The sequence below is a fragment of the Prionailurus viverrinus genome, chromosome B4 (assembly GCF_022837055.1).
Source record: "Prionailurus viverrinus isolate Anna chromosome B4, UM_Priviv_1.0, whole genome shotgun sequence".
Taxonomy (NCBI): Eukaryota; Metazoa; Chordata; class Mammalia; order Carnivora; family Felidae; genus Prionailurus; species Prionailurus viverrinus.
Genome location: NC_062567.1, coordinates 67,941,422 through 67,952,881, shown reverse-complemented (window position 1 = coordinate 67,952,881; position 11,460 = coordinate 67,941,422). Strand labels below are relative to the sequence as shown.

The following is an 11,460-nucleotide window of genomic DNA, read 5'->3' as shown; positions in this document are numbered from 1 at the left end:
CAGAGAGCCACAGGAAAGGTGGAGCAGGCTGTGAGGAGATTCAGCCTGAAGGTGCAGGGAAATTTGATGCACTGGAAAGTAGTTCTCACGGGGCCTAGAGAAAAGGTTTGAGAATTTAGGGGAGCAGTAATTCAGAGGAGGGGGGTTCTTAGAACCATATGGAAATGAGCTGAAATAAGGTGGGTTGCCAGAGGCAGTAGCCATAGAGGTGATGGGAATGTGAGGGACACACTAACAAACTGACCTCAAGGTACCGAGGAAATGGTGGTGTCCTCTTCAGAAAAAAATCACAGACTTGGTCCTGTGATGCTGGGATAGTGGTACTCAGAATGCTTGCATGGGAACAGATGTTTTTGTCAGGACAGCATCTCTGGAGGGAGGCTGCTGTAGATGGTACAAGACTGACTGGGATAAACACTGGAAGGAGGAACAATAGTAACACAGGAGGAGACATTGATTTTGACAGAGGGACCCTAGATTTGCCTTACAGAAGGGAATGGAGATTTGGGAAGCGGGGAACGGCATTGCAGCACCCACTAGGCATGCTGGGCTGTGGCAGTAGATATGGGGAGCTAGGAACAAGGACAAACATCAGGTGAGTGAAGGAACCTTCTAAAATGGCGGGGTCGGGGGGAGGGACATACCAAGTAAAGAACAGCAAGCTCCAAATGGAAGGTTCCACAAGACCTGATGAAATGGTTTGGGAGTCTGAACTGCACAGCGGTCTCTTAAATAATTTTGTGCTAGAGGGGAAAAGCTATTAGTTGATTTGCCACATAGTATACTATGATGATATTCCCTCTTTATGTGTAACTTTTTAGTTTGTCTAAAATGAAATTCCTTCAGTCTTCTGTGTATGGAATGTCCTCCGTTCCCAGACTTTGTGAGAGCTATAAATTTCATCTTCGTATTTTCAAGTACATTACTTAATCTGTCCGTTTCAATTTTCCTGTGCTTTTTCATCTGTTATTGTGGCCCTCTTTTGCTCTAATTTGGTTGTGTTGCTTTTAGTCCTGATACATGGCTACCCTCTTGAACCTCTGCTTCATTATTTTTCTGGGATTCTCTTTTACTTTGTGTTGGATTCCTGGTTTTCTAAATCCCAGGAATTCTTTTACTTCCCCACTGGTGGAACATATTCCTCAGGATATTCTTGAGAAACAGAGGTAGTTGTTTTTTGTTGTGGTGGTGGTGTGGTGTTATGGTGTTTTTTTGTTTTTGTTTTTGCTTTGTTTTTGTTTCGAGACTTTTCTTATCTGAAAGTAGCATTATTCTACTTTCACATTTGATCAGTAGTTTGGGATAAATTGTAAGCTAGATGATTGTCCTTTAGAATTTTGACAGTCATCTTTTCTGATTGCCTGTGTTTCTATGTGACACTTTCCACTGTGGTAGTTTTGTGGCTCCTCTCTAATTCTAGTGGTACGAAATTTCGGGACAATTGGCCTTGATGTTGGTGTTTTTTTTCATCTATTTTCCTAGGTCATTAGGATGGCATTCACATTTGGAAATGGATTCTTTGACTTGAGAAATTTTACTGCATAATTTCTTTGATAATTTCCTCACATTAAATTTTCTCCTCCACTTTTCTTAAATGTGTATATTTTGGACATTCGACCTCCTCGACTGATCTGAATTTACGTGGTTAATGTTTTTGCTCATAACCTCTTGATTTTGTATCATAAATGTGTCATATCTGTGTCTCTGACCATATTAATCATAGTCTTTAAATTTTCTCTCTGACCTGTTTCATTTTAGTCTTTGTTTTTATTTTGGTCTCTTTTGTGTTAGTGGATTTCCTGAAATGTCTGCTGATACTTTGCTGTTGATATTTAAGGCTAAAATGCTACAAGTTCAGTGTTGGTCAGACAAGTCAAGTAAGACCTCATTATAGAGTAATGGATCACAAAATGACCCTTTCATGTGTCATTGGGGAGAAGCCCCACATGTCATTGTCAGTTGATTTTTGGGGGGCTAAAGAGCCTCTCAAGAGAGGAATCTTTTCATCTTCAAATGGTCAGCAGGGAGACTGTGGAACCATAAATTTGGCTCGATGCTGGAGGGAAATGGAAAGAAAGATTCCAGTAGGCCTGGTTCTCCTCATTCACTAGGGAGACTTTTACTTAATTCCCCCTTTGTGGGCACAGTGCTTCACCAACTTCCCTAAGCTATGTCTGTGTCCTTAAGTTCACCTCTCTAGAGCTTTGCTACCCAATAGGGTAGCCACCAGCCAAATGTAGCTCACCCATTGAAATGTGGTATAAGTGTGAAATGCCAATGGATTTTGAGAACTCAGTATGAAAAAGCTGTAAAATATATTGTAGTTTTCATATTCATAAAATGATATTTTAGATACTTGAGGCTAAACATAAATTTTCATTTCGCCTATGTCTTTTTACTTTATTTAACGTGACTACTAGAAAATGTGAAATCACACACGTGGCTCACATTCTGTTTTTATTGGACAGTGCCACTCTTAACTAGAAGGGTAGGGGGTCTAACTGTTCTTTGTAAATACTTTTCAATCAGTTCTCCATTTTTTTCAGGCCTACCCCTCACACATTCACCTCTTCAGAGGAACTTAGTGTTTTCAATTCCTGGGATTTTCTCTTATTCTTTGGCATGAATGGTTAGTTTCTTTATTCATTTGTCCCCTCCATAGGCTTAAGTTTCAGCTTTCTTGGCTCTGTTAGTTGTATCCATCTACTTTTCATATTTAAAATTTGCTTTTCTTGCCTACTGTGTTTCTTTTTTTAATCTTTTTGTTCTTTTAGGTTAGCGCCTTTTCAAAATTCCTCATGGTTATTTCAGATGGTATTTAGGAAGGAACAAAGATAAACATGCGTGTTCATGTTTAGCTAACGGGAAGCATACAGTTGAACTTTGATGAAACAGAAACTTGATCGTGTCACTGCTGAAAGTCTTCCTGTCTCCACATTGCAGAAAGTGTAAAGTTCTGTCTACTCGGACCCATTATATCTCCTCTTAGTTTGCTTTTTCTGTGGTTATACTGCATACAACGAACCAGCAAATCCAATGGCTTTGAAAACCAAAAGTTTATTTCTTGCTCATGCTGTGTTTTAGCTGCTAATTGGCTATGACTCTTCTTAGCTTGGTATCTACATCCATGTCATTTTTAACTTAAGACCACCTTTTTAGGGCAGTTTTGGGTTTATAGAAAAATTGAGCAGAAAGTATAGAAAATTCACAAATTTTCACCTCCTCCCTCCCTGCAGTTCATCTATAAACATCTTGAATTAATGTGGCACATTTGTTACAATTGGTGCATACTTAAAGTCCATAGTTTACATTAGGGTTCACTCTGTGTTGTGCATATTATGGGTTCGGACAAATTTTTAATGGTGTGTAGCCACTATTACAGTATCATGAAGAATACTTGAAGTGCCCTAAAAATCCCTCCATGCCCCCTCAAACTTGGCAACCAGTGGTCTTTTTATTGTCCATGTCTTTTCATTCATGATTCCAGGCTGAAAGATCACCCCACCTGGGGAAGGCTGTTTTAGAGACAGAAAAGGGAAAGTGAGCTGGGCAGAAACATATTATGGCTTTTTACCACTTCTGCTTACAAGTGGAAAGGTCACAGACTTTTGCAGTTGGTTGGCATAAGCCAGTGTCCATGAACAAGGAAGTATATTCCTCCCAAAGGCAGTTGTAACATTGTAGCAAGTGGAGATGTACGATTTTCTTCTAGGGAAAAGGAAAGCAAATAATGGGGGACAGCAATGCACTACGTAGCATCATTGCCAACCCTGACCACTCATTTCTCCACTAACAACCACTCCAGCCATCTCTAATGCATTTCTTTCTCCTCCACATGTGGCCTGCCCTCCTTAAGTCTCTTTAAGCAAACTTTCAGTCTTCCAGGGTTCAGCTTGCTTACTCTAGAAAGTCATTCCTGACTAAAATCTAGTCTATCCTGTTGGATTTTTTTTTTTTTTTGCTTTCTTAGCTAAATCCTTTAGGCTATTAGCAGAATTAAATAATCCTACAACATCTGCTTGAGAGAATTTTTCCTTTGATTTCTAATTTTCTTTTGACAATGGCCCAGGTCTTCATAGAAGAAAAATTGCCTGCGTTCGGAAGAGTGATCATATGGTGGTTTCTGATCAGAGATGTGACCACTTACCACTTCCATTGTTTGTGACTGAAAGGTGCAATACAGACTGTGAACTAAGGTAAAAAAAAAAAAATGTGTAATATAATCGGTGTATGTGTAAAGTAACCAGGTTAATATCCATAAGTGAACTAAGACGTAAAGCATCTAAAGCATCTAGTGCAGTGCCTACTTGAATGGCCATGTATGTTAATGTCTATCCTTTGTTCCAGCTAATACAAAATTACAGGCTTCATAACTTACTGTGAAACTTGGCAAGTGAAACTTGGCAGTTTATTCATAGTATTTGATGGATACCTCAAACTTCTATCTAGGAAATGGAAACAAATTTATAAGTAAACTCTAATCTTAAAATCCGTGGTTTGAAGATCTGAAACAATAAATTTTGTAGAATGATGGTGAACTCATGCGCCAATAAACTTTTGAAGTTTGAGGATTAAAGAATTAGTAGATTGGTTCCTCAATCTTCCCAATATTTTGTCCATTAAACATTAAGAAATGTGATCCTAGATCATGGGGCAGGGGAGTTTCCACTTCTAAATTTCCTGTCTTTTGCGGGAGAGGGGCGTATTGGTCTTACCGTAAAGCTAAGAACAACCCCATTTAGCGAGTGACCATTAAGATTCAGGGGTGGCCAAAACCTCTTGTTCAGCAAGAATGGTAATTTTTGTATATGTTGTTTAAAGACATAGTGGAAAGAACTGCTTGAAGAAATCTCATCCACTCGTGGAGTGAAGCACCAGGTAATCCTTGAGATGCTACTGGGAATTGAACTCCGTGAACTCTATGCTTCATTATACTGGTGCACCCATATTGCTGGATAGATGGCTAGACTATATATAATTGGGATAGTTTGGCTAAAACTAGCAGATTCTTACTTGCAGAAAAAAAGTTTCCTCTGCAGACCTGTCTAAAAACAGAGTACAAGAATGAGAAATGGGATATGCTTTACAAAAACCTAGTTTTCCAACTTCTAAAGGCTTTGTCTTACTGATAGAGTCAGATTCCCAGATATTCCCTGATCATTTTGAGTGATTGCATAGTGAGATTCTACCTGATGAGTTAAATATATTCAGTCTTAAACCTGCCACCAAGTAATTGGGTAATCTTGATCTAGACCAGTTGTTTGCAAAGGTTTTTTTGGGAAATCTTGGGGTTTCTTGGACCTACCTCCCAAACCACCACCAAAAGTCAGAATGAAGTCACCAGGTATAGTGCTGGCTCCCTATCTCCAGCTTTAACCAGACAACCTCCATTTTTGTATATTTAAAGAGTTAGATTTTATTTGTGGGGAAAACGATTTTTATCAAAAGTTCAGCATTTCTACCATGTGAACACATATCCCTAGGCCTCATTTTCTCATCTATAAAAATGGAAGTTTGGGTTTATCTCAGAATTTTTCATCGAAATTAATGGTATATCAGGTATCTTCAGGTGGCTTGTTTATCAATTTTGACAATTTTAAAAAATGTATGCAAGAGTTTCTCTGAATCCATTTTTAAAAAAATTTTTTTCTAATGTTTATTTTTGAGACAGAGACAGAGCATGAACGGGGGAGGGTCAGAGAGAAAGGGAGACACAGAATCCGAAACAGGCTCCAGTCTCTGAGCTGTGAGCACAGAGCCCGATGCGGGCTCAAACTCACAGACTGTGAAATCATGACCTGAGTTGAAATCAGATGCCTAACCGACTGAGCCACCCAGGCGCCCCTGAATCCATTTTTTTTAAACTGCATTAATTAGCATCCCTAAGTAAAATAACCTCCTTTTTTCTAGGTGGCACATCATTGGCAAAAGTGAATGCTCATCCCATTGTGGTCAAGGATATAGGTCCTTAGATGTTCACTGCATGAAGTATTCCATTCATAAAGGACAGACTGTTCCAGTAGATGACCACTACTGTGGTGACCAACTTAAACCTCCCACACGAGAACCCTGCCATGGTGATTGTGTCTTAACAAGATGGCATTATTCAGAATGGTCCCAGGTACAAATAACCAGTATTACTTAAGAAAAGTTGCCTCTCTTTTCTTATTAAAAATTTGTTATTTAATTATTATTTAATTATTTAATTATTAAAGTATATTTTTGTTAAAATCTTCATTCTTCCCATAGGTCACACTGTTTTCGTTTTGTTTTGTCAGTGTTCTAGGAGTTGTGGAGGAGGGGAAAGGTCTCGAGAATCTTACTGTATAAATAACTTTGGCCACCGTCTTGCTAACAGAGAATGCCAAGAGCTTCCCAGCGTGACGACAGAGAATTGCAATGAATTTTCCTGCCCCAGTTGGGCTACTAGTGAGTGGAGTGAGGTAACATTAAAAAGATGAGGCTAAGAACTGTTACAATTTTCTACAGGAAAGCTTTGTGCTCGAAGGCTTTAAAGAACTCAAAAGTAATTTGTTCTTGCTCTATAAATGTATTATCAAGGCAATAACAAATTAATGGTTCTTAAATTATTTAAATCATATACTATCTGGCAACGGTAACATTAGTGTTGAATATCTAACCATTTTCATAAGAAAGTCCCAGTGTTGACAGTACCCTGAGATATTTACATAACCTAAAGTTTAGTACCTTTTTCTAGAACAAATGGACAGCTGCAGTGGGATTGAAGTGGCTGATGTTACTTGCTGAATATCTCTGGAGCAGTGAAGGGAAACTGTCCTTAGAATGGTCTTTCAAGTACATATCAATGTGTGAATTGATCTTTTTTTTTTTTTTTTTAGGTATTTGTGTTAACTAATATTGAAAATAATCACTTGTATTTCAGTGTCATGTTACATGTGGAAAAGGAACAAAACAGCGGCAGGTGTGGTGTCAGCTGAATGAAGACCACTTGAGTGATGGTCTCTGCAATCCAAGAACCAAACCTGAGTCTCTAAGACCGTGTGAGCTTCTCGCGTGTGCTTCCTGGCAAGTCGGACCGTGGGGTTCTGTGAGTATATGAGAAGGATTTTCCTGGTTAAATTCATCTTTATAGAATAGCAGAACAATTATGGTGTCTTTACTCTTTGAATGGATGCAGCTAAATTTGGGTTGGCTTCTTGGAAAAATACCCTTAAAATGTGAACTGTTATCTAAACAATTTTTTTTAGTGCCAATTTTGCTGTGATAAATAGTTCAGCTTTGCTTTTGATTTCACTTGTTCGCTAAAATGCTGCAAATTTATTCTTCAGCTTTGTTTAAATTCTAAATATTTTCATTGTCTGTGTCTTAAATTATCTTTACTGCATTTAGATAGAGTTAAGTTTTGTTGTTGAGAAGTTTTGACAAACAGACAGCTAGGAATTTGCAGGATGAGCAGTGGTCAGGCTGGATGAAGATGGGCAGCCCATTAACCCATGCAGGTTGTCACCGTGGATAGGAAACCTTGTCTCCTCTTCATTCAACTTGATGATCATCTTTCATTATCTCTTTGAAGATAATTTAGTGTATTAAAAGCCATATATACATACACCAGGTAGATTTTGAAAATTATTTAGTTCTCTTAAATTGTATGAACTCTGCCTCCAACATATCAAGACTCTATTGAAATTTTTACAAAGCTTTTATTTTTTTTTTTGGTTTGTTTATTTTGAGAGAGAACATCCCACCTCACGACCACAAGATTATGATCTGAGCCAAAATGAGGAGTTGGATGCTTAACCAACTAAGCCACCCAGGCACTACTTTACATAACTTAAGAATTTTTTTTTAAGTTTATTTTGAGAGAGAGCACAAGTCGGAGAGGGAGAGGAGGGAGAGAGAATCCCAAGCAGGCTCTGCACTGTCAGCTCAGAGTCTGATGCAAGGCTCGAACTCATTAACCAGGAGGTTATGACCTGAGCCAAAATCAGGAGTCATACGTTTAACCAACTAAGCCCTCCCTACATAACTTTTTAAAGATAGAACAGTTGTCCATTTTAACTTCAATATTTTATTATCTATATTAAATGGAATGATATGTATGGATTACATTTGCTGATTTTGTGTGGAATCTGGTGTAAAGCACTAATAAGATCTGGAAGTATATTAAGAAAACGCATACAACTTTTGAACAATGGCGTTTGATAAGTGCTTCTATCCTTTCAGTGCACAACCACATGTGGACGAGGGTATCAGATGCGTGCTGTTAAATGTGTCAATGAGCTACTCAGCGCAGTCTTAGATGACAGAGCGTGCCACGGAGCTAGTCGCCCAAGTGATAGGCAGGTAAAGGACACCTCTTCGCGGATAGTAAACAAAAAGTCTTGTTACAGGAGGATTCCTGTATTTAACTTATTTCATACATATTTTTTTCCTACTTCTATCCCTTGAAAACATGTTTGTGTACCAGTGTGTTGGAGAATGTATCTTTTTTGGTGTTGCCAGTTTTGTAGCTTTTTTTACACTTGATCTGCCACTGAATCACTCATTTGTTAGGTATTTTCCTTTGAAATGCACACGGATAGTGTCTATTGTGCATATGAAGTTCTAAAGTGTTTTGTACTACTTGAAAATAGTGTCCTATGTTCATTCAGGATATTTCAGCTTAGTGCTAGTTTTGCTTCTTTCCTTTCAACCATCAGACAGGATGATCCAAACTTTATAATTCAGATTTATACTACCCACTGGGAGCCCTTGACAGTACTTTGTACTTCTGAAAAATAAAAACTTGTGCATCACTAACTTGTAATTCAGCTCTTTTTAAATTAGACGTGCAGAAGAAGAAATGAAGTATAGAATTTGACATAAATTAGAGTGATGAACTTACTGATATTTTGAGATGCATTTTTCTTTTGAACAGGACTGTTCGGTTATGCCTTGCCCAGTTATTCCTAAAATTGGGGCCACTTCATTGCCAGCTATTCCCATGGGAAAGATAGCTCAGTGGCGACATGGTTCCTGGACCCCAGTAAGTGAAATCCTTTAAGAAGTACAGTGTTTGTCTAAAAGCCTCCATAATACATCAAAATGGTTCCTTTAGGTTAGCCAAATGAATGTTATGCATTCATTCTCAGGTAGTTTGATGAGTGGCGTGGGGTTCTGAAATGATGTAATGGCTAAATCCTGCTGTATCTTTTGGGAGTGCTGTGTCTCTGGGCAAGAAATGGAAGTTTTCTGGGTCTGTTTTCTAATCCACAAAAGGGGAATGATAATATTTATATGAAGCAGGTGTGAAATTAGGCTTTTTATCAGCCTTCATTTAAGCTATCCACATTTTCATGTTTTTCTAGACTGAAAACGTTAATGTCTTTGGAGTATATGGTTTGCTTTAATCTTACTTAGAAGCTATATTTGTAAGCTTCACGTATTCTCTGAATAATTTATGGGATCATTTAGACTCTGTTAGGTGTTTAAAGTTACTTAAAGTAAGCTGACTTTGAAATTTTTGTTTATTTTTGAGAGAGAGACAGAATATGAGTGGGAGAGGGGCAGAGAGAGAGGGCAACACAGAATCTGAATCTAGCTCCAGGCTCCGAGCTGTCAGCAAGAGCCCCATGTGGGGCTCGAACTCACAGACTGAGATCATGACCTGAGCCAAAGTTGGATGCTTGACTGACTGAGCCACCCATGCACCCCTAAAATAAGCTGTCTTATGAAATGTTTTCTGTATCTTTTTTAGCAAATAATAATCAGTATCCCAAGAAGTAGTATCTTGTTCTCACTGCAGATATCTTGTTGGTGAAATTTATGATCTGAACTGATCAGGGGGATTCATTGCTCTGACTCTACTTGACTCGGTTTACAATTTTTTTCCAAGAAACATCATGTATTAGACATTGGAGCAAAAGCTACTTGGGAGGGCTACTATGTAACCTGTTGGTATAATCCTTTTATTTCTTTAAGTGCTCTGTGTCTTGTGGACGAGGTAATCAAGCCCGCTATGTAAGCTGTCGTGATGCTTATGATGGAATAGCAGATGAATCCTATTGTGCCCATTTACCCCGACCTGCTGAAATATCTGTCTGTTTTAACCCTTGTGGAGAGTGGCAAACTGGGAATTGGTCACCTGTAAGTATTTTTAGGAGAAAAAAATTAATATTTAGTATAATATAATTTACTACGTTACAAATGTTGGCTAAATTTGTGATCAGTGTTCAGCTTCCTGTGGCCATGGAAAAACAACTCGACAAGTTTTATGCATCAACTACCATCAGCCAATTAATGAGAATTACTGTGACCCTGCAATTCGCCCTTTGATCGAACAAGAATGTAACCTGGCAGCCTGCCCACCCATGTACAGTCACTTTCCAAGTTCCTCTGAGCAGCCAAGCCATTTTCCAGGCAGGAATTTTCCATTAACTCACAAACCAGAAGATAATCAAAATCAGAGGATCCATCTGTCAATCAGCGGAAATCAATGGAGAACAGGACCGTGGGGATCAGTAAGCCGTCTCTATTGAGTTATATTAATTCTGTAATTTCGTTATAGCCTTTTAACAGATAGGTATGTAATGACATCAAATACTTTTAATGCTAAATTTATCTGAAGATCAATAGTTTAAATCGTAAAAGGATTAAGCGATTTTTGATGCAAATTACAAATCCCCAGAGTTCTTATTGAATTATACACTAATGTGATATTATGATTACAGAAGAATGCACTTAAAAACAATCTGGTTGGAGTGCATTATAATAAAAAGCTTCTAATAGGTTAAGACTGTGAAGCAAAATCAAACCTAGAAATTACGTAAAGAGTGCAGTAAGCTGGTATAAAATCATGAAACTACAAAAGGAAATTATAGCTCCTATTTTACATAAAAGTTAGGAGACAAAAAAATAGCAATATCAAAGCTGAGAGACTTAATCTTTCTTTTTTTTTTTAATTCCTACCTTGTGAGATCTTAAAACTTTAATTCCTTTTTACTTCACACCCAGGAACGGGGTGAATTTGCTCTTGCCAGCTTTACTGTTGCACCTTTTCATCGACAAATTCAAGTACGCTCATGTTTCTGGCAGAGTTTCTCGATTGAGATTGTCCCAGTGATGGGGATTTTAGAATGGAGAGTCAGAATGCTGATGCCTTTTCACCGTGTAATTTGACGCTGCGGTGTCTCCGGTGTGTGTGTGTCCTCCTTGTCAGTGCTCCAGTAGCTGTGCGGGAGGCGTGCAGCACAGAGTCGTGGTCTGCCAGGATGAAAACGGACGGAGTGCCAGTTACTGCGATGCGGCCGCGAGGCCCCCAGAGTCCAAGCGCTGCGATTCAGGACCTTGTCCGCGGTGGAACTTTGGAAGCTGGGGAGAAGTAAGTCCCATTTTCTAAACTTGCAGAGATGGTAACATCTCTGAAGACTGAAAGTTGAGTACTTCACCCTGTTCCTGTTGGATGATATAACTTCACTATACTATACAGAAAGATTTATT

The 11,460-nt window shown here is 38.5% G+C and overlaps 1 protein-coding gene across 1 annotated transcript in view; it reads left to right on the top strand.

The window, feature by feature from the left end:
• Nucleotides 1–11,460, top strand: part of ADAMTS20 (ADAM metallopeptidase with thrombospondin type 1 motif 20) — a 177,520-nt gene that overhangs the window by 89,694 nt on the left and 76,366 nt on the right. Inside the window, exons 19-27 of the mRNA XM_047867224.1 lie at nt 4,070–4,196; nt 5,911–6,121; nt 6,279–6,443; nt 6,905–7,069; nt 8,206–8,325; nt 8,900–9,007; nt 9,943–10,107; nt 10,191–10,481; nt 11,180–11,341. Coding sequence (XP_047723180.1) covers nt 4,070–4,196; nt 5,911–6,121; nt 6,279–6,443; nt 6,905–7,069; nt 8,206–8,325; nt 8,900–9,007; nt 9,943–10,107; nt 10,191–10,481; nt 11,180–11,341 — 1,514 coding nt within the window. The remainder of the gene's footprint in view (nt 1–4,069; nt 4,197–5,910; nt 6,122–6,278; nt 6,444–6,904; nt 7,070–8,205; nt 8,326–8,899; nt 9,008–9,942; nt 10,108–10,190; nt 10,482–11,179; nt 11,342–11,460) is intronic.